The 24,143-nt window shown below is 37.0% G+C and overlaps 3 protein-coding genes across 4 annotated transcripts; all 3 read right to left on the reverse strand.

Annotated features, from left to right (window-relative positions):
• Positions 1–8,961: 8,961 nt before the first annotated feature.
• Positions 8,962–10,170, reverse strand: LOC149388280 (uncharacterized). Its single transcript, XM_089622390.1, has 4 exons — positions 10,046–10,170; positions 9,386–9,852; positions 9,195–9,301; positions 8,962–9,108 (listed from the first exon to the last, which is right to left on the reverse strand). Exons 1-4 carry the CDS (start codon positions 10,168–10,170, stop codon positions 8,962–8,964), a joined length of 846 nt encoding a protein of 281 aa, XP_089478516.1.
• A 3,429-nt stretch (positions 10,171–13,599) lies between these two features.
• Positions 13,600–17,287, reverse strand: LOC149388281 (glutathione gamma-glutamylcysteinyltransferase 3-like). Its single transcript, XM_089623526.1, has 7 exons — positions 17,097–17,287; positions 16,821–16,977; positions 16,349–16,587; positions 16,084–16,247; positions 15,851–15,902; positions 15,035–15,262; positions 13,600–14,493 (listed from the first exon to the last, which is right to left on the reverse strand). Exons 1-7 carry the CDS (start codon positions 17,169–17,171, stop codon positions 13,897–13,899), a joined length of 1,512 nt encoding a protein of 503 aa, XP_089479652.1. The 5' UTR covers positions 17,172–17,287; the 3' UTR covers positions 13,600–13,896.
• A 2,079-nt stretch (positions 17,288–19,366) lies between these two features.
• LOC149388282 (glutathione gamma-glutamylcysteinyltransferase 1-like) lies at positions 19,367–22,882 on the reverse strand. 2 transcript variants are annotated; one of them, XR_016300767.1, is made up of 9 exons: positions 22,631–22,882; positions 22,296–22,452; positions 21,900–22,138; positions 21,483–21,646; positions 21,235–21,286; positions 20,687–20,914; positions 20,092–20,607; positions 19,875–20,000; positions 19,367–19,660 (listed from the first exon to the last, which is right to left on the reverse strand). XR_016300767.1 is itself a non-coding variant. In XM_089623925.1 (8 exons), exons 1-8 carry the CDS (start codon positions 22,703–22,705, stop codon positions 19,938–19,940), a joined length of 1,494 nt encoding a protein of 497 aa, XP_089480051.1. In that variant the 5' UTR covers positions 22,706–22,882; the 3' UTR covers positions 19,697–19,937. The 2 variants fall into 2 exon arrangements, 1 of the variants encoding a protein (XP_089480051.1); XM_089623925.1 differs by lacking the exon at positions 19,367–19,660 and having other exon boundaries at positions 19,697–20,000.
• Positions 22,883–24,143: the final 1,261 nt, after the last annotated feature.

Below are 24,143 nucleotides of genomic sequence, written 5' to 3' on the forward strand. Positions count from 1 at the left end.
TTTTGAATGAGGGTATAAGATATATCTTCTATGATAAGACAATTTTGAAAGACTTTTGGGTTTGTTTAATTTATTTGTAAATATTATTTCTATAAATATAAATTTTATGCACATCTAGTTTTGCGCAAAGTCGGTGGATATACCTTTATTTTTCATTTTAATATGTTAATATTTATTCAAATAACAATATAAAATATATTAAACTAAGAAAATAATTAAGTTTTAAATAATTAACGATTGTGAAATGCCTTGTGTCACTAATAGAGCATCACACATTGTAGTATTGAAACATTTAAATATGATTAAGTTGAAGTCGCTGAATTAAAGTTTGTTGTTTATGATTATAAGGGTATAACATGTGTGTATGGTGATGTATTTTTTTCTTTAAGAAGTTAATTAAAAATATTGATGTTAAAATATGAAAAATAAATTATAAATATAGTTTTTATTTTTAAACAATGTAATTAAATTAACAATGATATAATATAGCACTTATTCTTAGAACAATTATTCATGATAATGAAACAAAAGTATATATTTTTGTATTCAGAATTAATACTGAGAAATGATATTGGTAAGCGCATAAATTATCATCAGCGCATCATCGGTTGTTATATGGCATAGTCAATGCCCCACTACATTTTACATTAATAATAAATAATAAAAATTAAAACTTGATACATTAAGTCGCCTTACTAAGTTCAAAGTGGTACATAAATATAAACAATTTTTTTATGTGTGTACCAAATAATTTTTTTAAAATTGGTTGGTCATTTTAAAAATATGGCAGTGAAATAAAAGTATACGCAATCAAGTCATTCACAAAAATTTGGTAGTCAAGCATAAATAACACAGGTTCGCAAGATTTAAATACTCTGATATTTAAATATTTATTACAACTTGTTTACCGAGGTATAAACACTACTAGAAATATATATATGTAATGACTTAAGTTTTTGTATGCCATAGTATGAAATAAATTCCGTACTTATTTAAATAGTCCATTTTTTTCAGAGGGAACTGAAAAATATATTAAAGAAGAGAGGGAAAAAGAGAAAGCTTCAATTAGTATTATTATTAATGCTTTAGCTGTATATGCTTTAATATGTTCAATCAAATTTAAAAGTATGGTACAACTAATCCTGGCCTAACGGTAGCGGGACGGGACTGAATCCCCGCTACCGTTAGGCACAGTAACGGGAGCGGGACTCCCGTTACTGTTGACGGACGGGACGTCCGTCCCGTTAAGTCGGCTAACGGGATCCGTTGATCCCGTTAGTCCCGTTTCTTTTTTTTTTTAATCTCGGCCGTTGGATCAAAGATCCAACGGCAAAAAAAAAAAGAGCCGTTTTTTTTTTCCGTTGGGAATATAGCCGTTAGGCGATTTTCGGCCAAAAATTTAATTTTTTTTTTACCCATTTATTTCTAAAATCTATAAATACCCCCCATTTCATTCATTTTCTTCACACCTTTCCTTCAAACTCTCTCAAACTCTCTCAATCTCAATCTCAATTTCTCTCAAACTCTCTCGATTTTAATCTCAAATTCTCTCTAACGCTTTCAATTTTTCATGGCATCCTCATCCCACAACCGAGGAGGTCAAGGGGAAGAGCTTCTCGAGGTGAACGAATGCACCGTTTTGAAGAAAATTGGTTGCACTTGTCTCAAAACGCCCCCGACCCAAACACCGAATACTCTTTCGATCCAAATTATTTGCTCCTACTTTCAACCATTCGGAATTCACCGAAATTCCAAACACCCAAATCCCATATTACCCTCAAATGGATCCCGAGCAAGCTTATCAAGCTCAAATTCCGTCATCCGAAGTGGCTTTTCAAGAATTTCAAGTATTCGAGCAACATTTACGCGAATCCCAAAATCCAAATGAAGAAGAAGATGACGATGAAACCCAAAATTCAAATGAAGAAGATGAGGAGGAGGAGGAGGAAGAAGAAGAAGACCTACCACCACCACCTCAACCTCGAAGTCAAGTTCCACGACTTCGACAACGTGAACAACAAGAGGAGACCCAACAACGACGACAGCGACGAGCACGACAAGAACAACAACCACCTCAACAACAACAACCACCACGACGTCGTGCTAGGTCCGTTGTGTGGACCTTCTTTGAAGAGGTGATTGCGAACGGCGAAAAAGCCGGAAAATGTCACAGTTGTGGCAAAATATTCAGCGCTCACAACACAAGAGTCGGGACGTCGCTATTGTGGAGTCATCGCAGGCACTGCCAGGGGACTCAATCTGGAGCCTCGTCAAGCCAGGTAAGTCACATCGATCCTGTAAGCTTTAGGCGTGAGTTAGTAGAATATTTTGTTTCCACCGATCAATCTTTTAGTCATATCGAATCTCAAAGCTTCGTTAGATTCATTAGTTCTATAATTTCAAATGTTCAAATAATGTCTAGGAAAGCCTTGAGATCCGATATCCTAAAATGGTTTTTAGGAGAAAATGAACAAATGAAAGACACCATATCATCTGGTAGATATAGCGTTGCCTTAACCTCAGATATATGGACTGGTCAATCTAAGATGGATTTCATGAGCGTTGTAGTGCACAATATAGACGACGATTGGAACCTAAACAAACGTATCATTGCCTTTAGGAGGATAGAAGGTTCTCACACTGGTGAAAACATCTTAGACATCATAGTTAGTGTTATAGGTGAGTGGGGTTTGACCAATAGGGTTATATCTGTAACCTTAGATAATGCCACAAGCAACAACGCCATGATTAGGGAGTTAAAGGAGAAACTTAACGTTGACGATACCCTTTTGCATCAACGTTGTGATACCCATATCATAAACCTCATAGTTCAAGCCGGAGCCGCTAGTTATGACCATTCGATCAACAAGATTATGAATTACATTAGTTGGATAAATAGTTCAGCCTCTAGAGTAGATGAGCTTAAGAGACGCCTTAGACTAAACGGTCTACAAGAACGCACATTTCACCTAGATAACAAAATTAGGTGGAATTCTACCTTTCTCATGTTGACCAACTTCTTATCCGAGCATTACGTCAATGTTATTGTTTCTTACATTAACAGCGAACATGGCGAAAACGCTTTATCCGAATATGATATTAGGATGGCTGAATCATTTGTTTCTTTTCTCGACATTTTTTACAAAGAAACTTGTTATCTCTCTGCTGTTTACACTCCTACTTCTTTTCTCGGTCTTCATACTATGACCGCAACTGCTGTGCATCTTGATAAATATAAAAACGTAACAATTTTTCAAGATTCTATTCAAGCAATGACAGCCAAGTTTTTAAAATATTGGGGGGCTGGAAAGGTTCCATTATTATACGGTTTTGGAGCCATTCTAGACGTCCGATGTAAAATTGGTGGTTTAAAAAAATTTCTGAAGTACATTAGAAACCATTTCGTGGACCAAGATTACGTTGCACTTGATCTCGGGAGGATCGTGCAAGCTTTTTTTGATCTTTTCAAGGTATACGAGGCGAAACTCCTACCGCAATATCGAGCACAGCAATCTCAATCACAGACGCAGTATCCGAGAAGACACCAATACACGAATGTCTTCGTCAACGCGCCCGCTTACAGCCCATCGCCTCAACAACAAGAAGCTGGGACAAGTCAGACGAGGTCGAGCGCAACCGACGCACGGTCCCATCCGGAGATCCAAGAGTACGATCGGAACGATTTGGTCAGGTCGGATGACGAAGCCATCGACCTATTGGTTTGGTGGAGAGTGAATGCGAGGAGGTTCCCGGTCTTGTCATCTATGGCACAAGACATCCTCACCATCCCTGTTTCAACCGTGTAATCTGAGGCGGCTTTTAGTAGCGCGGGCCGCATCATCGACGATAGAAGATGTAGCTTGAAACCGGAGATGGTCGAAGCATTGACGTGCGGTAAGGATTGGATTCAACATAGAAATCGAGCACAAGAAACATTCATGTGCTTCGAAATTCTTGACTATTTTGAAGTTGATTTCGCAAATGTAAACATAAATGGTTAGACTAACTTGTATAACTAAGGGATATCCCGGCCCTTGTCCGGGATAAATTTTCAAATAATTAACGAGGAAAGGGGTGCTCTTTTTCCTCGCCGTCGCACCTTTTTAGGGGTTGGTGAGGTTTTTTAGGAGGCCCATTTTTAATTTCACATTGTTCTTTATTATTTTTTTTCTACCCATTTACTTCAAAATCTTTTCAAATTAAGTCATTGTATATAATTATTTAAATTCATTTAAATCTTCATTTCTACCCGCTTAATTTAAAATCTTTTCAATTACATCCTTTTATTTAATTATTTAACTTCATTAAAAAAAAATTAATATTTTTTCTTTTTTTTTACGCCTAACGGGGTCCGAATCCCGTTAGGCGGGACTCCCGTTACCGTCCCGTACATTACCGGGACGGGACTCCCGTTAGTCCCGGTAACGGGAGTCCGGGCTTGGCGGGAGTGGGAGACGCGGTACCTCCCGCCAAGCCAGGTTTAGGTACAACAAGTCAATGTTTCAAATTTCAGCTCTGATGTAATCCAACAGATTTTTAAAATATTTTATTTCATTTTATTTTTTAAAGCGCTCAATCATATTTACAACTTTATATGGTGCAACAGATTTATGTTTTCATTTTTCAATAATTTTTTTTTTCGTGAAAGTTTTTTTTTCTTTGAAAAGGTAAATATTTTAATTTTTAAATCCTTCACATAGTTATGTTTTGAATAAGTTTCTTTTTAATAATTAGACGGACTAGTCAAAATCAAACGTTGAGATTGCATATTAACCAACATTTATAATTTTTTTTTTTAAAATAGTCCAAATTGATGATGTGGCGTTTCAGCCAATTTTTTGGGTCGAAAATGACCCTACTGAAAATATAACGTGTTATTTTTATAATTATACAAAAATGTAAAGTCAAATGTGTCTGAGTTCGTGATTAATAGCAAAAAATTTATTCTCAATTACAATTTGAATTTGATTACGTGATCTCTCTCTTTCTCAACCCTATCACTGGTCTTCTTCTTTGAGTTGGAGATCCAAGCTCGGCGATCATCTCTCCCGACGACACCCAATAGCCCAGCCTAGCCCAACCCTCAGCCCTCTTCCAAGAGCTAGTCTCGCGATCATCCGATTCAAAATTCTTCAAAACCAGCGAAGGCGATGAAGAAGAAGAACACACTACCATCTCCAGCGCGTTCCAGTGCAGAGAATACATCTCCGCCGAGACTAAGCTAGCGGAGATCTCCTGCTCCATCTGCGGCGGAGCGAAGTCCGCTCGGATCCAGATCTAGCGATGCTACCTCTGGTACGAGCCCGACGACAAAGGGATCTTCTCCGGCAGTAAGTTCTCTTCCTCCTCTACTTCGGGCGAGATTCTCCATACGACTTGCGGAGAGAGCGCCGCGGCGGTCGGATTAGGGTTAGGGTTCGGATTCGAGGCGATAAGAGAAGCGACGTTGGCAGCGTTTGAGGAGGAGATCTCTGGCGGCGGAGGGTTCAGGAGGACGGTGTATGAGTCGGTGGCGGCGACTGCGCAGTGCCATGGAGGAACGGAAAGGTGCGAGTGCGGGGAGTACGTGAGTGAGGTGGCGTGGATCGCGGAGGAACACTGTCTTCTTGATATATGTAAGTATCCTCAAGGCGTTACTACGAACTTGTATCCATGTAAGTATTTCTCTTGTTGGTTTGTGTTATTTGTGTTGATTTCTGTTAATTTGTGTTGATACGTGTTGATTTGTATTGATTTGTTGTTAATCTATTGAATTTGTGTTGATTTTTATTGATTTGAAAACTAGTGTTGATTTCTGTTTAATTTGTGTTGATACGTGTTGATTTGTATTGATTTGTCGTTAATTTGTTGACTTGTATTGATTTCTATTGATTCGAAAACTAGTGTTTGTTTGTGTTAATTTGTGTTTGATTCGTATTAATTTCGATTTTTATTTGTAGGAGAATTGGCGACTCTGTGTCTCCGGTCGGAGAGTTGACGGTTCGAGACGAATCGACGGTGAAGATCGACGGAAAATTGCGTGAGTTGACTTGGCGTTGAAGATCGACGGTGAAGATCTCGTAATATCTTCCGAGATTATTTTTAATCTATTAATGAAACGGTTATTTATTGTATTATTTTTCATTAATTTATTTATTTCTGTTAACTAATTTATTTTTGGTAACTTTTCATTTTAAATGAAGGTATTATTGTCTATTTATGTTGGTTAATATGGTTAATTGAATAGTCTACGAAATAAACCAAACATTGGCTATTTTGCCAATTTCATGTTTCAAATTGGCTAGTATACTCTAGCTTCATTTTTTTAGAATAAATCTCATTTGTACCCCATGGACTCATACTTCAGTTACATTTCGCCCCATGAACCCGAAAATGTTGCAAAACTCAACTCACAACTCAAACACGTGTTACAAGGCTCCACTTCCGTCAGTATTTGGACGTTCAGTTTTACGTTTTGATGATGTGGCAAGATTTAAAATGATATAATAGTATTTTCTATTATTCCAAATACTTTTAAAATTTAAATATTGTTATCAGATATATTAATTGTTATTAAATAATTAAATCTCTCTCTCTCTCTCTCTCTCTCTCTCTCTCTCTCTCTCTCTCTCTCTCTCTCTCTCTCTCTCTCTCTCTCTCTCTCCTTCCTTTCTTCTTCTTTTCTTCTCTTACCCTTCCCTTGTGGTCATTGGACAAGACAGTGCAATTATCTAAACTCTTCCGTAGGGCTAATATACATTGCTGGCTTTTCAAGTCATGAATCATTGTGCTGAAAGTGAAATTACCACACCATGCCCAAGTTTTTTCTTTAAACTTAGTTGCATATATTTGTGACACATCATATATTAAGAAAGTTATAATTATTTTGAACATTTTGCTGGGAATTATTTCCTTTTTTTTTTCTTCTCAAAATATTCGTTACCGTAAAATATTCACCGAAGTTACAATGTGGGTCTTTACTTTATTCATTGCAATCTTATGTTGAATCAGGAACTATTATTATTATTTTTTAGAATTGAGTTTTTTTTTTTTTTTTTTTTTTTTGCTGTCTTGGTTATTGCAGAGTTGATGATGCCATTGAGATCCTGGAACATGGTCAGACGTTGCGAGAAGAGAAGCTCGGGACGGCAAACCCGGATTTCGAAGACGAGAAGAGAAGGCTCGGAGAGCTTCTGAAAGAAGCGGGTAAGACTCGAGACAGAAAGGCAAAGTCCCTCGAAAACCTCATCGATCCGAGCTCGAAGAAGACGAAGAAAGAGTCGACAAAGAGGTGGCCGGGTTTGGGTTTCAGAATTTGAAAATGTCCCACCACTTTTCTATATCCACTAGCTAATTTTCTTACTTGGACACATTCTGTAACATAGGTCTTGTATAGAGTTGAAGATATATTTTTTTTTTAATTTCGCCGAGGCATTTCATAATTTTTTTTTTGTGTTAATTATTTTTAGAATAAATTACTGAAATGCCCCCTGAACTATGACCCGAGTCCACAATTGCCCTGTCATTAAAAAAAGTGATAGTCTGTTTACCTGTAATTTGGATTTTGTTTCGAAAACAGTCATTCCGTCTAATTTTCTCTCATTTTGTTATGTTTTTGCTCGGCTTTTTTGCCACGTGAGCTTATATCTTAGTGTAATGTCTGAAATGTCCTTAATGAACTTATCAATTGTGGACTCGAGAAATACAGATTTCAAAAATCCTAAATCCCCAAAACCAAAAAACAACATGAAAGCTAAACCTATGAAATCCAAATCGACAAACACAAGGGAGACAAAATTGGAAGCTTCAAGCTCTGATTCATGGAGTAAGAGTTGGATTTCTGGGTTAGAAGAAGAAGAACGGTCCAAGGCAGAACTTTAAGGAACGCCGATATGCAGGTGCGAACTTGTTTGCGTGAGGCGTACATCTAAGACGAAGTTAAATCCAGGTCGTCGGTTTTTTGGATGTTCCTTATTCAAGGTATGATTCGATTAATATACTTATTGGTCGTCGATGAATTGATTCGTTGTCCAGCACTGAAGATGTGTGGGGTTTTTGTATATTCAATCATTTTCCTCATTGTTTCAGGCAAATGAACACGATGGGTGTGATTTTTTCCGATGGATTGACCCAGTAGATGAAGTGAACAAGGTGGTTAGGCAGATAAATGAATTGGAACCAAATTATGTGGTTCAAGAGCAAGAAATTGGATCAGAAGTCTTTGCAAGCCAATTGAAGACTCTTAATCGAGAAATTGAACAAATTGGACATGAAGTTAGGACAGTGAAGATGATTTTAATGTTCCTTATTGTTGTTCTACCTTTTGTTATTGTGTTTAAGTAAGGTAGAAGTTCTATTTCCAATCTTGTTATATGTATCAGTAGAGTATGGATGTATATGTATCAGTAGATGTGAAGACTATTGTTGTATGGCTTTATATGTAACAAGACAATTATTATATATACAAACACAAGTATTTCTATTTCCATTTCCATTTCATATTTATGCAAAGTAAAGTTTGTTACAAAAGTGTAAACCAAAAATAAAGCACAACAAAGCACTTAACTATTACACCCCAAAATAATTATTGTACTTGTTCATCATCAGTTATAAGGACACCAAAATTAAAAAAAAAAAAAAAAGTGTGATTCATCACAAAAGTATGGTGCTTCATTCTTCATATGCCTTATGTACTTCCTTTATAACTTCTTGAACAGCTTCCTTGGAATGAGACCTTTGTTCTTGTTCGGGTTATTGACAGTTTTGAATCTTGGACTTTGCTGAAACATAATAATCTTGTTAATGTCAGCAAACACATAATAATAGTGAATATACTTAAGTTTTTACCCGAATTTGAGTTGCAGGTTGAGTAGGCTGTTGAGGTTCTGTTTGCTGAGTAGATTGGCTAGTACCGTTGAAGCTTTCACAGAGATTGTTTAGTATCATATCACACTTTGGAAGTTCTCTGTAAAAGGCCCTTGCCTAATGACCAAGGTCTTTCTCAATCAACCACTCGTAGGCCTTCACATCTTCGGCCTCAATCTTAGCCATCTCTGCCCAGAAAACATCTTTTGAATATGCCTTTGCAGCAGCCATAAACTGAACTTTCAAGTATTGACTCTTGAATACCTTGACCAACAAGTATGACATGAATTCAGATAATAATTCAAAAGAAAGTACATGTATTATCAGATCAAATATTAGAAAGTACTAACCTTAGTGAAATTATTTTTCAAATGCCTAGCACAATGTCGGTACTCAGCAAGTCTTGCTCCCTCTTCCCACATGCCACTTAAGGCTTCCTTCAATCCTTTCTGCTTGTCTGTAATAAAGGTCCAGTGTAGACCATTATTGAGCTTTACATCCTCTCTCAAATAATTGAGAAACCAACTCCAGCTTGACTTGCCTTCTGACTCTACAATTGCGTATGCAATGGGGTACATGCCGTTGTTAGCATCAACCCCAATTGCAGTGAGCAATTGACCAGTGTGATGGCCCTTTATGTGACAACCATCCAGTCCTATCAATGGTCTACACCCTGCCAAGAAGCCATCTTTACATCCCTTGAAGCAGACATACATTCTCTTGAATAGTAACTGCCCTTCCGCTCCACGTTCTGTCTCAAACTCTACTGTGGATCTCGGGTTCGATCTCTTCAACTCAGCACCATAGTCCCACAATAACGCATACTGCTCCTTGTAAGTGCCCTCTATGATTTGAGTTGTGTGCTTCCTAGTCTGGTATACCTTCTGCTTTGAGCATTTAAGGATGAGATCAGATTGTACCTTCTTCATGAAATTGAGACAAGACCATGAATCATTCTCTTGAAATGTTTGCATGTAGTTCTTCGACAGCCACTTATACGTTGCAAACCTGAGATCAAACAAGGAAATTATGTAAAATAAGTCAAAAAAATATGTTGTGGTCATACGTGTAAAAACAAGGAAAGTATATACATTCATACGTGTTTACGTTACTTCTTCCACAAGTATGTTGTGGACGATAAGTCTTGATCATAAAGGTATCACTTGAGTCGAAAAGTGATGCAAAACACGTCCATTTACACTTCTCATCTTTACACTCAGCCATAACCCTATTCTTGTCATTCTTCTTGAACCAAATTTGTTTTCCACAGCGTATAGAATACTCTTTCATAGCCTCTTTGAATGCCTTTCCATTGGGGAAAAGCATTCCCAATTTGAATGAATCCTAATTGATGTTTGCATCTTGTTCTCGAAATTCTGGAAATTCTGGCAATATCTTCTTTGTGTATCGAGTTCCCTTGCTTTTCATATTCGTCTCTTCTTCCTCACTAGATGAACTGTCCCTTCTTCTCTTCATGGTCTCCTCACCATCATAGTCGCTATCACCGTCAACCGCTTCATCATCACTTAAGATTTGTTTTCCGTTACCGAGTAAGCCACCTTCTACAGCATTTCCATCTACAACGACCTCATCTTCACTCATTTCATAACCACTTTCTTGCTCTGTATCGTCTTGTTCATTGTTGACCTCTTCTTCTTCGCTTCCTTCTTGGTCATTGTTCACAGGCTCATTGACCTTCACTTCAATGTTTCCTTCTCCTTCCTCATTGACCTCCACTTCAATGTTTTCTTCTTCTTCCTCATTGACCTTCACTCCAATGTTTTCTCCTTGTTCATCATTGACCTCCACTTCAATATTTCCTTCTTGCTCCTCATTCACCACCACTTCATCATTTCCTACTTGCTCATCATTCACAGCCTCATTGAACTCATCATTCATAGCCACTTCTTCAATTCCTACTGAATCCTCATTCCGAGCCTCATTCACACCCTCATTCATATCCGTATTCGCTTTTTCAGTGAGAAGCAGAGGTGTAGGTAAACGAGGATGACCACACCAGATGTCAACACTCTTACTATTTTTTTATGATTTCCCCAATAATCTGCCAAAGATTAGTATCATGATGTACATACTCGACTTCATCACTACCTATAGGTTTCAGATAGTAAACAGCTCCTACTTCATACCCAAGGTCTTTCAAAACATAATCCAACTCCACAATGCTCATTCTGTCTATGTCTCAGTGGTCTGCATAAGTGACAGTTCCATTTAGGTACTTCAAACCACGATTACCAAACTCCATTTCCCATCCGTGGTGTAAAACTGCTGTAAATTTACCAGACCCAGGAGCTGACAAAAATAAGGCAACACAGTAGCTATTAATAATTGTTCACAATTGCTCAACAGCTAAAAAACTGATTAAATACCCCAACAACATGACCAAACAAACTTCAAGACGTAAATCGACGAGGATGACCCATATGTACCCCATTTAAACAACATTAACATATTAAATACCCTATACCGACCAACATATTCGTAGAAATCAGAGTGCACATGTGGTCCCAAACACTAAACGTACACAAAATAAAAGTGGTCCTACCCATTTCTTTAATAATCGAAGAAAAGAAGTTTCAAAGGATTCTTTAAATAATGATTAAACAAAGAAAAGACAAAACCTAAAACATTACCATTATCTGGAAACGTTGGGGCTATTTCTTTTTCCTTTGGTTTTTTGCTTTGCCTCCGACGCTTCGTCGGTGATTTACTCGATTTTCTTCTCGGCGCCATCTTCAGGGTTTAGGAATTTCTTACTCGTTTTCATGATTTAGGGGTGGGGGAATTTCATGTCGCGGGAAAACAGATCTAATGAAAATATAAGAACGTTCAAAATAAAATAAAGAATTGAGATCCAAAATAAAATAACTAAACAGATCACTACATTTACTATATTACCCTCGTAACATAACAGAATGAGAGAAAATTAGATGGAAGGATTGTTTTCGAAACAAAATCCAAATTACAAGTAAACGGACTATCACTTTTTTTAATGAGGGAGCAATTGAGGACTCGGGTCATAATTCAGGGGGCATTCCAGTAATTTATTCTTATTTTTATTGAATGTTTATCTGGTGGCGTGAGTTTGAAATTCACATAAAAGTGAAAAATATTCATGGGGCGAATAAGCTACTTGTATGTTTTTATCTTTATGATTTGCTTTTTCATTTTATTAAGAGAAGAAAAATGCAGAGAAGAAAAGAAGAAGAAATGAGAGAGAGAGAGAGAGAGAGAGAGAGAGAGAGAAATATTTAATTATTTAATAACAATTCATATATCTGATAACAATATTTAAATCTTGAAAGTAATTACAATAATAGAAATACTATTATACCCTTTTAAATTTTGTCACGTCATCAAAACGTGAAACTTAACGTGCAAATACTGACGGAAGTGGGACCTTGTAACACGTGTTTGAGTTGTGAGTTGAGTTTTGCAACATTTTCGAGTTCAGGGGGCGAAATGTAACTGAGGCACGAGTCCAGGGGGTAAAAATGGGATTTATTCTTTTTTTATGACATGTTTTGAATAAGTTTTTTTTTATGAAATGTTTTGAATAAGTTTTTTTTTTTTTTGTGAAATGTTTTGAATAAGTTTTTTTTTTAAGTGAAATGTTTTGAATTTTTTTTTTTTTTTTTTGTGTAATGTTTTGAATAAGTTTTTTTTTTTTGTGAAATGTTTTGAATAAGTTTTTTTTTTGTGTTAACGCTAGATATAATTTATCATTAATTTATCAATTAAATCTAGCGTTAGGCTTTTTTCAAAGTTGGTTTCACAAAACCATAGCTAGCGCCCTATTAATACCGGGTCCCCCAAACAAACCATTCATTAATTCTTTAATGCTGTCGCACATAAGTTAAGACTTAAGATAGTACTATTAACAATAATTAATTATACGCGGTTGCTTAGGGGAGTTGGTTGATATACCATTTACAGTTAAACTTAGCCATTATCAATAATGGCAATAATAATATGATTGTATTCATGATTAATAATATAGCACAGGCTCTTTTTCAAAGCCGTGATCGACTTTCGTTTCTCTTAAGGAAAGAAAAGAAAAGCAAAAACGCCACGTGAAAGTGAAAATCATTAAATATTGTATGAATACGTTTTAATATCCGCTGTTTTAGCATATCTAAAGATAAAGCAGTGAAATTATACAATACATATATTATAACTCCACCCCATCCGCTCCCATTAATCTTAGTAGGGTATTTTAAGCTGGACTGCCGGTTTCTATAGCATTGATTTCAAAAAAATTCATATAAATTAGTTCTTTATATCAAGAAATTGTAAACAACCTTATTCTAAATAAAATTGCAAAGTAAAAATAATAAACGTTTACGAAAAATAACTAAAAATACGCCTTAAAACTTTTGAAAATTTAAACTTTTACTCCAAATTTTTATCATTTTTCTTTTACATTTTAGAATATGTTTTCGTAGTCAAATTTTCTCTGCCACGGACTAATGTGTTGGAGGAATATTTTATGGGATTAAAAAGTATTGACAGGTATTTGTCGAATAAATTTCAAAAAGCCGGTATGTCATGTAAATTCTTCTGCTTGGTCCACGAGAGCTAAAGCAAACGCATTGTCTACGTACACAATCTGAATCTTGAGAGTAGCATATGAGAACAGCAAATACAAATTGCGTTCACTAGATATATATAGCCTTATAAACATAATAAAATTGCCACATAACAAAATTGCCACATAACTAACATTTATTAATTGTAAATAAATAGTCATACATTTTCATTAACATTGCTAAATTTACGTAATGCGCAAAAAGGTATATATGGAACACTCAAAATTGTCCACACGGCGACACATTATCTGAATCTGAATGACTATTTACTTATAATTATCGAAAGTTTTGCGATTTAGCAATTCACAAACTAAAATCACAAACTTTCAGCGAATTAATTACTTAAAAAAAAAAAAAAAAAAAAAAAAAGTGTCAACACAAATCAGCAGTTGAGTCGCCATTAAGTATCGTCTAGTGCAGGCGTGTCGTTTTCGAGATACTCTCGTCATGAGAGGGCTCCGAGATCAGCGGCGAGGAAATGAATCTGCCTCCCCAAGTACACGACCTCTTCTTGGAGCAGAATCGGCAAGCCATCGGGTGAGAGAAGACCCGCGATCTCGTCTCGGAGCGTCTCGGACGCGATCGGGGCCCACGTCTGGCGAGGCAGTGCCAGCAAAAGCATGGTCAGGATGTCCCCAGCGGAAGGGTGCACTCCTCTGCAGCTGACCCCGTCGAAGCTGCAGAGAGCGGTGCTCGGAACGATCACGTCCACTCCTTGCTCGCACCGCCCGTTCGTGGTCACCGTTCCCGACACCACCGTCGCCGGCTTTTCCCCGCCGGAGCCGTTCAGGAGCTTGACTTTGACGTCGGATTTTCTGCAGCAGAGGTCGTCGGTCGAGCAGTGCTTCCAGGCCAGGACTTGGGCTCCTTGGCAGCAGAGATCCGCGGCGATCTCGGGTAATGCGGTTTTGTTGTTGTCGTTGTTGATGATCTTCTTCTCGTTGCAACGGTTGGTTGATTTGCAGAGAGAGGTTTGGGACTTCATCCATCTCGAGACGTGTCTGAAGAGCTCGGTCTCTCTCACCAGTTTCAACACCTCTTCCTGAACGAAACTCGTCGCGGCCGTTCGGCGCACTTTTATTCAGTTTTAAAATACGGGGAAGGTCATTTGAAATACAGACATATTTTAGTTGACGTGTGAATTTGAAGAAGAAAAAAATTAGCGTAATCAAAGTAGTTATTGTTAGATTTATTTTAGTCTATTCTTAATTAGATGCAAAATATGACTATTAAGCATGGGCTACAGCCAATATGATGAAATCCATTACGGTTATGCGCATTTTGGTAAATTGACACGCAAAGGTCAAACATAACATTGATTAATTAACGAAAAACTTGGGGGATGATTGTAATCAACTTTCTTGCTGGAAGGTATGAATGCAATATTTCAATTCAACTATAAGGCTTTGATCTATTGGAAGGATTGAGTTTTCCGATCAACGCTAATAAAATATTCGATTATAGTGGTTAAATTTAATTCACATAAAACTTATTTAAACCAAACCGAATTGAGTTCCCAGACAGGCCAGCCTCAAATTGAAAATAACCTGAAATAACAATGGAAGAAAGGAGTCACGACTAACCTTTACGGCGAGCCTCCCTTTCTCCTCTTCGCTCAAAACTGGAGTGCCGTCTTCTTGCCTACGAACTTCTGCGATCCACTTGATGAACTCTCTTAAATCAGCAGGCGGCGATTTAAAAACTAGAGAGAGTAATTCTTGCACATCTTTTACGTCCCCGGACTTCAAAAGAAGAGGAACATCTATGATCAAGTACTTTGCAACACTTTTCCAACTTTCATGTCCGCAGCTCTGTAGAATAGAATTGAGTTAAGATACCACTGTATGATAATGACAGCCACATGTCAAGAAGTATTACAAACAACTTGAAAGTTAAAGAATGATATATATGTACATCATCCGTCTTTTGTATGCTTCTTCTACTAACTAAAGCCATAGAAATTCCGCGGTAATTGATACGCCCAGAGATGTTTGTATTAATTGGAATAGGAACGAAAGGAAATACAGTGAGTGGTATCGGACATTCAGAGGTACGTGCTCTCCCAAATAGGAATTACTTCCGTACAAAAGACTTTTCAGACCATTTTCATATCTATTACTCTACCAACTCTTGTTCTTTAAAGGCTAACTAACTTCTTACTATTCTATATTTAACCCTCTATTTATCTAATGTTATTTTTATACCCCCAATACCCCAAGTCCTAACAGTAATTTATGGTAGAAGTTGGTTTAAATATCTTTCGAGCATTAATTTATTTGAGGTAATCAGAAAGTTGTTCTATAACATCACACTACACGATAAACAATAGCTATAATCTGTTTTTTTTTTTTTTCTTTTTCTTTCTATGACATCACATTACATAATAAAAAAAGCTTTACCACTGTATAGAGAATAGACGGAGCTCGGTTAAGCCTTGAAACAATCATGTACCTGAAAACACGAATATCAGGATCATGTCAGCGCAGGTTTTCTGAAACTAAGACGAAATTAGTCAGAACTCAATTAGCCTGCTCGGAAGCTAGAACTTATTGACAAAAATCGTAAACAGATTCTTCAGTTCAAACCTAACAGCTTGGCAAGAAATAGTGAGTTTTAACGGGTGAGACCATACCCCCTAGGCAATCCCGTTGCTACATCAACCGTGTTCATGCCCTCCCAAAGAAGTGTAAGAGGAACCCAATGCGGTGGATATTTGAACCGGGCGACATCTAATATGAGAACCATGTCCCTTCCCACGTGATAACCACCGATTGGCGAAAAATGTCCCGTCCCAGTCTGTGTTCACTTAATATCTCAAGGCACTTGTAGTCTATTTCTAAACACATAAAGAGAAAATTTGAGTAGTAAATAAGCTGAGAGGACCGAAATTGCGGTACCTGCTTGAAAGACCCTCTATGGTACGACGTTATGACATGACAATCCTCCGAAGAAGAACACGAGATAACGAATTTTCGGAACTCGTCGACCGTGCTCTCGTTGGCCCTGAAAGCTTCCACGTTAGCTCCGTTGCAATGCGCCAAGCACGCGACTTTCCCGAACGTTATCCCTTCGGATCTGACCTTCTCCAATGGCTCGCAGCAATCGAGCATCGAGTCGTCGAACCATCTCCAAGGCCCTAAACGAATATATACAGCAAGCAAGTTTGTCAATCACCAACACAACTCATTTGAATGATCAATATTTGAATCACTAACATAACTCATATGAATGATCCATAGATTTGATTTTCTGAAACAATATCTAGAGAATTTCTCAACCTTACATTTCATTGCTGTCAAACTGTATTGAAATTAAATACTAATTCCTAATAATTCTCCAGAACAACGAATTGAATCCATAATAAGTCACCTTTCCATTTCCGTCCGGGATCGATGGAAAGCGCATTGAGAACCATGGAAAGCGAGGCGAGGCCACAGTAAGCAGGCTCGGACTGAGTCTCGTAGTACGATATGAGCTTGAAGAATCCTTCCATTGTTCCATCTCCCAGAGCCTCTGTGAATAGTTTCTGTACACGAAATTTAAAAAAAAAAAAAAAAAAAAAAAAAAAAAAAAAAAAAAAAATTAAAGATCAAATACGAACCAAACAATACTCATTAGAGAGAGAGAGAGAGAGGATTTCAGTACCTTGCCTTCCGGTGAAGCGAACTCGAAAGCAGGAGGAGAGGGAAGCACTCTCCGGTAAAGACCAGCTACAGCCATTATTGTAAAGCGCTCTCTCTCTCTCTCTCTCTCTTCTCTCTCTCTCTCTCTCTATATATATATATATATATATATATATATGTATTAGCTTTAAAATTAAGAATTTACTTGTATAATAATCCAAAAGTTTGGATTCCATATGCTTTTATTATAGTGGAATGGCTTGACTTTCTTTTCGCTGTTGTGGCGGGTAGATCGCTACCGGTAGACTGGATTCAATTACTTTTTAAAATTAGAAAGAAGGTCGCAAGTGAAAATTAGGTCAGTAATTTTTAGAGACTATAAAAAATTTATGAGCAGAGGTAAATACATTGTATGGTGTCAAAAAAAAAAAAAAAAGCTAGTGTCATAATTTTAGCAATTACAATAAAATAAAAAATAAAATAAAAAATAAAATAAAAAATAAAAATTTAACTAAAAATCTAAAACCTGAACTATTTCATTGATCAATTCCTATCCAATGATTATTTTATATACGTTTTTTTTCATAAAAAGAAATAGATATCCAAAATAAAAGATCTTAAGAAAAAAAAAAAAAAAAACTAAGTAAAGTGAGTCTAAAAAAATTGAATATGAGATTATTTCATTTTATGGTAGGAAAAAAATTGATAGAACACTTGTGTTGCAAAACTACATGATGTCATGGTTCAATATGCATAATTTAATGGATTTTAATTATGCAATTCAAAATCCGTGATATTACGTAGAATATATTACCCAAAATTTTAGAACGAGATGATTTCTACATATAATTAATTCATTGAGAAAATTTACATTGATCTATGACAAGAACGACGACGGAAGTGAAAAATTGCCGGAATTGAGTTTTTCCCTCTTGATTTTTTTCAGGATTGACAATTTTGTGATAGCGCATAGAACTTATGTAATGAGTTGAGACACGGCTAATTTCTATGAATTCTCTTAATATATACCTACTATCGAGGTACATAATAACTTTATCTTTTGATCAATATTTAACCGATAAAAATTATCATTATATTATATTAAACCACTTATTGATAAATACACTTGGGTCACAAATATTCACAAGTATGCATGGTTTAGAATATAAAGTCTAACACTCACCTGGTTCATGCATCATTACATACCATATGATTTGATAATAATCATAAATGCCCATAGTATAAGATAAACTCATCACATTTTTTATTAAATCATGTCAATACCCGAAATGAGAACTAACAAAGACCATAGTGGTTTTACATCAATTCATCAACATAGGCTCTTCCACCCATGCATCGTAATATTAACTTCATAGTAAACATGAAAATTAATGAGGTATTCAAATAGGATCCGACAATAATGTCTTTGTCAAATACAAAAACAAATTTTATGAGTTCATATCAAGAACAAAATATGTCAATCAGAATAACAATGGTCCCCGTTCATTTGACACGTCCAATAAATGTCTTACTGAATAATCTTTTGTTAAAAGGATTTACAACCAACGCTTTGTCTAATGTGCTCGATTGACACCATTTATTTATAAACTTCTTCGTTAACGAAAATGTATTTTCATTTCATATATGTTTAGCAGCCTTTGAATACTTATCATTTTTAGAAGAAGAAACAAAAATTGTTGCGGTATTTTCAGAGTAAATTTTCAGTGGCTTGGCAATAGTGCTACAACCATAAACCATGGATGATACCAACCCAATGTCCATAAGAGCATCTTTAATGGTAAACTAATATCACATTGGCTCTATTTGCTACATGAGCTTTTAAAGCAACAACTTTTTTAAACAACATTGCTCTTGGAGCAATGCTATACGGCCCGATTCACGATTCCAAACGATCCACTCACGTGTTGACACGTGGCAGTTTGTTGCCACGTGTCAACACGTGAGTGGATCGTTTGGAATCGTGAATCGGGCCGAAAATCAATTCCCTTGCTCTTGTGGTAAGCCAATATCCATCTCTTTGCTTGAATATATATTTTTTTTTTACATTTTATTCCATTTCCATTGGTTGAAAAAAGAGTGAGGCCTATTGATTTTGTTTAGAGCTAATTTGCTCTATGAAGCAAATTGCCAAATGTTGAAGGTGGAGCAAATAGCTTCAACATTGTACAATTTACTAGTAAGTCCTCAAACACAACCATTAAAGATGCTCTAATAGAAAGTAGATGCAACAATGTCGCTTAAAGATGACTTGAGAAGGAGGAGAGTAAAGACTCACGTCAGTGTAGTTTATTTGAGTATTTTGGTAAACTACATTTTAAGGTGACATGTGTCCAAATTATGTTGGAATGACAAAAGGGCAAACACAAAAATTTTACAATGAGCGTTTGATACGCTTTAAACTTCAAGAGCACTTTCTTACACGTAAGCATTTAGGAGGAATTTATGTAATCGTTTTCTTTATTTTAATGTAAATTTCTTCCTGTAATTTGCAACATGTGAAAATAGAGTTTGAGTACTTCAAAATATCGCATGTATTAGATTACCGCGTTCTTTCTCGACGCAAAGCTGCACAAACACAATACGAGCACAACTAAATTCAATGAATCATTTTTTTTCTTTTTTAATAATGATAAATATACATCTTACATGCAAATCCAATGTAAAATAAATGTTAATTGGAGGGGCGGATCCCTTATTCATAAAAGCACTTGGATCACCCGAAACAAAACAAAACAAATTCTCGTCTACTCTATGAAAACAGCTTTTGTTATCGACTAACCGTATGATCACGAGGTAGTTGAACGAATAGATGGAGAGACTAAACAAGAGGAGAGGCGAGAACCTATTCCACCTCGTTCTCTTGTAATCTCTTCAGAAGGTGGAGCTGCCGCCGTAAGTGCAACACCTGCAAAACCGAACCGGGCATTCAATTTTGAAATTGGTTTACAAACACCCGAAAATGGAGATCGGATATTTCGAAGATCGAGATTTATCACCTCTTCTTGAAGCAAAGTGGGAAGATCTTCGGCCGAAACAAGGTCATGCAAGTCCTGCATAAGCTTCTCGTCTTTGATCCCCGACCATGTTTGTGGAGGGAGAGCGAGGAGAAGGGCTGTGAGTACATCGTTTCCGGCTGGGTGAAACCCAACGTAGTTTCTCGAGTTAGTGGAGCATGTGCATTGTGATTTCGTCTGGGACGAAGGTACGAGCATGTCCACGCCTTGCTCGGTGATGCCATTTACGACAGTCCCCGATACTACTGTGATTGGCTTGTCACCGTTAGCGTTCAGGCATTTGACACAAGTTTCTATTTCCTGGCAGCAATAGCTATGCGAGCCCGACTTCCCCGACAAAAGCTCAGCTCCTTGGCAGAATACACTGGCGGCTATGTTTGGTAAACTCTTTCCGTCGCTGGAAAAAGTTGAGTGCTTGCAATGCGAATTTCGGGTAGACAGAAATGTGGATACATGTTTGAAAAGGCCAGTGTTGTGGACTTGCTTCAATACCGCTTCCTGATAATAAAGACTCTGAGATTAACATGTCATGTTAAGAGACTTCAGTGCAAAATTGGTGTTTGGAGTTTCGTAGCACCTTGACGTCGAGCCTTGATTTCTCCTCCGGGCTTAAGCTTTGGCTACCATCCTCTCGCCTTCGAACTTCGGCAACCCATTTAATGAACTCCTCAAAGTTGGATGGGAGGGATGTAAAAACCACGGAAAGAACTTCTTGAATGTCTTTGACATTTTCTGAATTCAAGAGAACGGGAACATCATCCATAAGATATTTGGCAATAACAGGCCAGCTCTCGTGTTTACAGCTCTGCCACAAGGTAAAAATAAAAAAAATAAAAATTGAAGGCAAGATTAACGAAAAAAAAACAGTCCCAACCATTACGAATAGTGAAGTACAGGAACACACAAATTTCAAACGAATTCGAACTTTCAGAACCATTAACACAGAGAATAAGAAGGCAATAAGGAACATATTCTTGTCAGGTATGCTAGCCCATTTCCAAGGTAGAAAACAGGTGCAAGCCATCACAGCCTTATTGACTGTGTGGTGCAAGGTATAGTTTTAACGGTTGATTGAAAAAAAAAAAAAAAAAAAAAAAAAAACAAAGTTCAATGTTTGTACCATACCAGTGTATAAAGTAACCCAGGCTCCCGATGAGGCCTAGATATAAGCATGAACCTGTAAGAATTGATCCCAAGAGATTAATTCATTGTTTGAAATTGTAACAGAAAAATATATAGAAGTACAAGTTGAAATTTTAAAGATATCTTCTTGGCACACCACATAAAGATTAAAATAAAATAAAATCAATTAAAGTCTTCCCAAAAGGATGATAACAGTATTCTAAAAGGAAAATAAAAAATAAAAAAATCACCCTCTGGGTTGGCCAGTTGCTCCATCAACATCGTCCATGGCTTCCCATAGAAGGTTTAGTGGGACCCAATGAGGTGGGTATTTGAAACGTGCAACATCCAAAATAAGTGCCATGTCCTTCCCGGCATGATAACCACCAATAGGTGAAAAATGACCAGTTCCTGTCTGAAACGAAACCATGGTCGGTAATTAAATGGGATTAACAGAAATCTCTCACCGGCCTAGGCATGGCCTAGGAAAGAGTGAACACTAATGTAATAAAATCCTTCATTGTATGTGTCTGGAGATACATACTAACTCGGGAATATATCACTACCTAGATTCTTTTAGAAAACTTGTCATCCAAGGAAAAAGCCTTGAGTTTGTTTTCCATCTAGTCAATCAAAAGATAAAAATAAATAAAAATAAAAATAACAACCTGCTTGAAAACTTCTCTATTGTAAGATGAGATCACATGACAGTCGTCAGAGGTGGAACTTCTAACGACATATCGCCTGAAATTATCGACGCTGCTGTGATTCGCACGGAAGGCTTCGACTTTAGCCCCAGCGCACTGAGCCAAGCACGAAAGCTTCCCAAATGAGATTCCCTGAGCTTTAACCTTCTCCAAAGGTTCACAACAATCTAGCATAGACTCATCAAACCATCTCCAAGGCCCTGTGGCATAACATCAAGGAAAACCGAACCCACTTACACCAATGAACACGTAAATAAAAAAAACCGAGATACACAATTACTCTTACTATTATGCCCTAATTCAATTGGCGTAAAGAACTTAATAAAGATTAAATCAGATCATACAACTGAATATTACCTTTCCATTTTCTTCCAGGATCAATGGCTAGGGCATTCAACACCATGGACAAGCTAGCCAATCCGCAATAGGCGGGCTCTGATTGAGTCTGGAAATAGGATATCAGCCGATAAAAATTCTCCATCGTCCCGCTCTGAATGGCTTCAATGAACAGTTGCTACAATGTGGAAATGAATGCGAGCCTTAAGTGATTCAATTATGAATGATCTTAAACTAACAATTTTCACTCAATAGCTGATACGAACAACACAACATTGCACGAACTCGTTGTGACGATCGAGTTCTTCTAATATAGAACAAATTAAAAAAAAATGAAAACTTGATTTCGAACGCACCTTTCCTTGTGTGGAGGCGAATTCGATGGCGGGAGGAGAAGGAAGGACTCGTCTGTACAGTCCGGCCATGGCCATGCTTATAATTCGAGGGGATTGAGGAACACAAGTCGACAATCTGGATTCCGTAGGTGTTTGTGTTTTCTAGGGTTTTAGAGATTGAGCGCGTTTTTTTTTTATTCGAAAACCCAAAAGATCAATTGCTTGAAAAAGACTGTACGTTGTATAATCTGACTCGGCAAAATGTTGGTTGACCTTGGTCTTCCCAAATTAACGTCCCCGAATAATTACGCCTAATTAAAATTAGAGAAATTGCTCAAAGTACCACATTCTCACTAACTTTTTCCAATAATCCACCAAAACATAATTTTGGCCAAAAATACAAGTTGGTCCCTTGTAAAAAATCAATTTTACCCTACACTTAAAATTATCTTTTAATCTCACACCTACCATCTCCAAACTAATTAATAACCTCATTTAATAATATTTTATTATATATATAATTAATAACCTCATTTAATATCACTTGTTCATCTATCATCTATCTCTATCTCTCCCGTCATTCTCTCTTTCTACCTCAAAACCAAAAGAGAATCAAAACTCTAGATTTGAGCTCACTCAATCATTGCCAAAGTTGAGCTGACTCAAACCCTTGGATTTGAGCTCCGACACGCTCAAGGAAGCACGACCAAAACTCATAGATCCAGTCACGACGAAGAACGTAGCTCCGACCAAGCACGTAGCTCCGATCCTTGCCCAAGGTTAGTTTTTTTTTCAAACTTTTCCTTGGTTTTTGGGTATGTTTATTCTGGGTATGTTTTAGATTGGCCAAAAAACGACACTTTTTTTTCTGGGCAATTTTCATTGTTTTTAGGCGAAGTTCATCAGTTGTTGACATCAGATGTCAACAATTGACGCAACTGTTGACATCTGATGTCAACAACTGATGAACTTCGTTGATAATAATGTCATCGAAGTTCATCAGTTATTGACGTCAACTGTTGACATTAGCGTCAACAATTGACATCTACTGTTGACATCAACTGTTGACATCTGAAGTCAACAATTACTAACTTTACCTTTGTTTGTAATTGTTAGTAATTGTTGACGTCAGATGTCAACAGTAGATGTCAATTGTTGATGCTAATGTCAACGGTTGTCTTCCAATGTCAACAGTTGACGTCAATAACTAATGAACTTCGATGACATTATTATCAACGAAGTTCATCAGTTGTTGACATCAGATGTCAACAGTTGCGTCAACTGTTGACATCTGATGTCAACAACTGATGAACTTCACCTACAAATAATAAAAATTGCCCAGAAAAAAAGAGTCTCGTTTTTTGGTCAATCTAAAACATACCCAGAATAAACATACCCAAAAACCAAGGAAAAGTTTGAAAAAAAAAACTAACCTTGGGCGAGGATCGGAGCTACGTGCTTGGTCGGAGCTACGTTCTTCGTCGTGACCGGATCTATGAGTTTTGGACGTGCTTCCTTGAGCGTATCGGAGCTC

This window comes from Urtica dioica, chromosome 8, assembly GCF_054948205.1.
Source record: "Urtica dioica subsp. dioica isolate 48M chromosome 8, U.dioica_male_clone48M_v1_H2, whole genome shotgun sequence".
Lineage (NCBI taxonomy): Eukaryota > Viridiplantae > Streptophyta > Magnoliopsida > Rosales > Urticaceae > Urtica > Urtica dioica.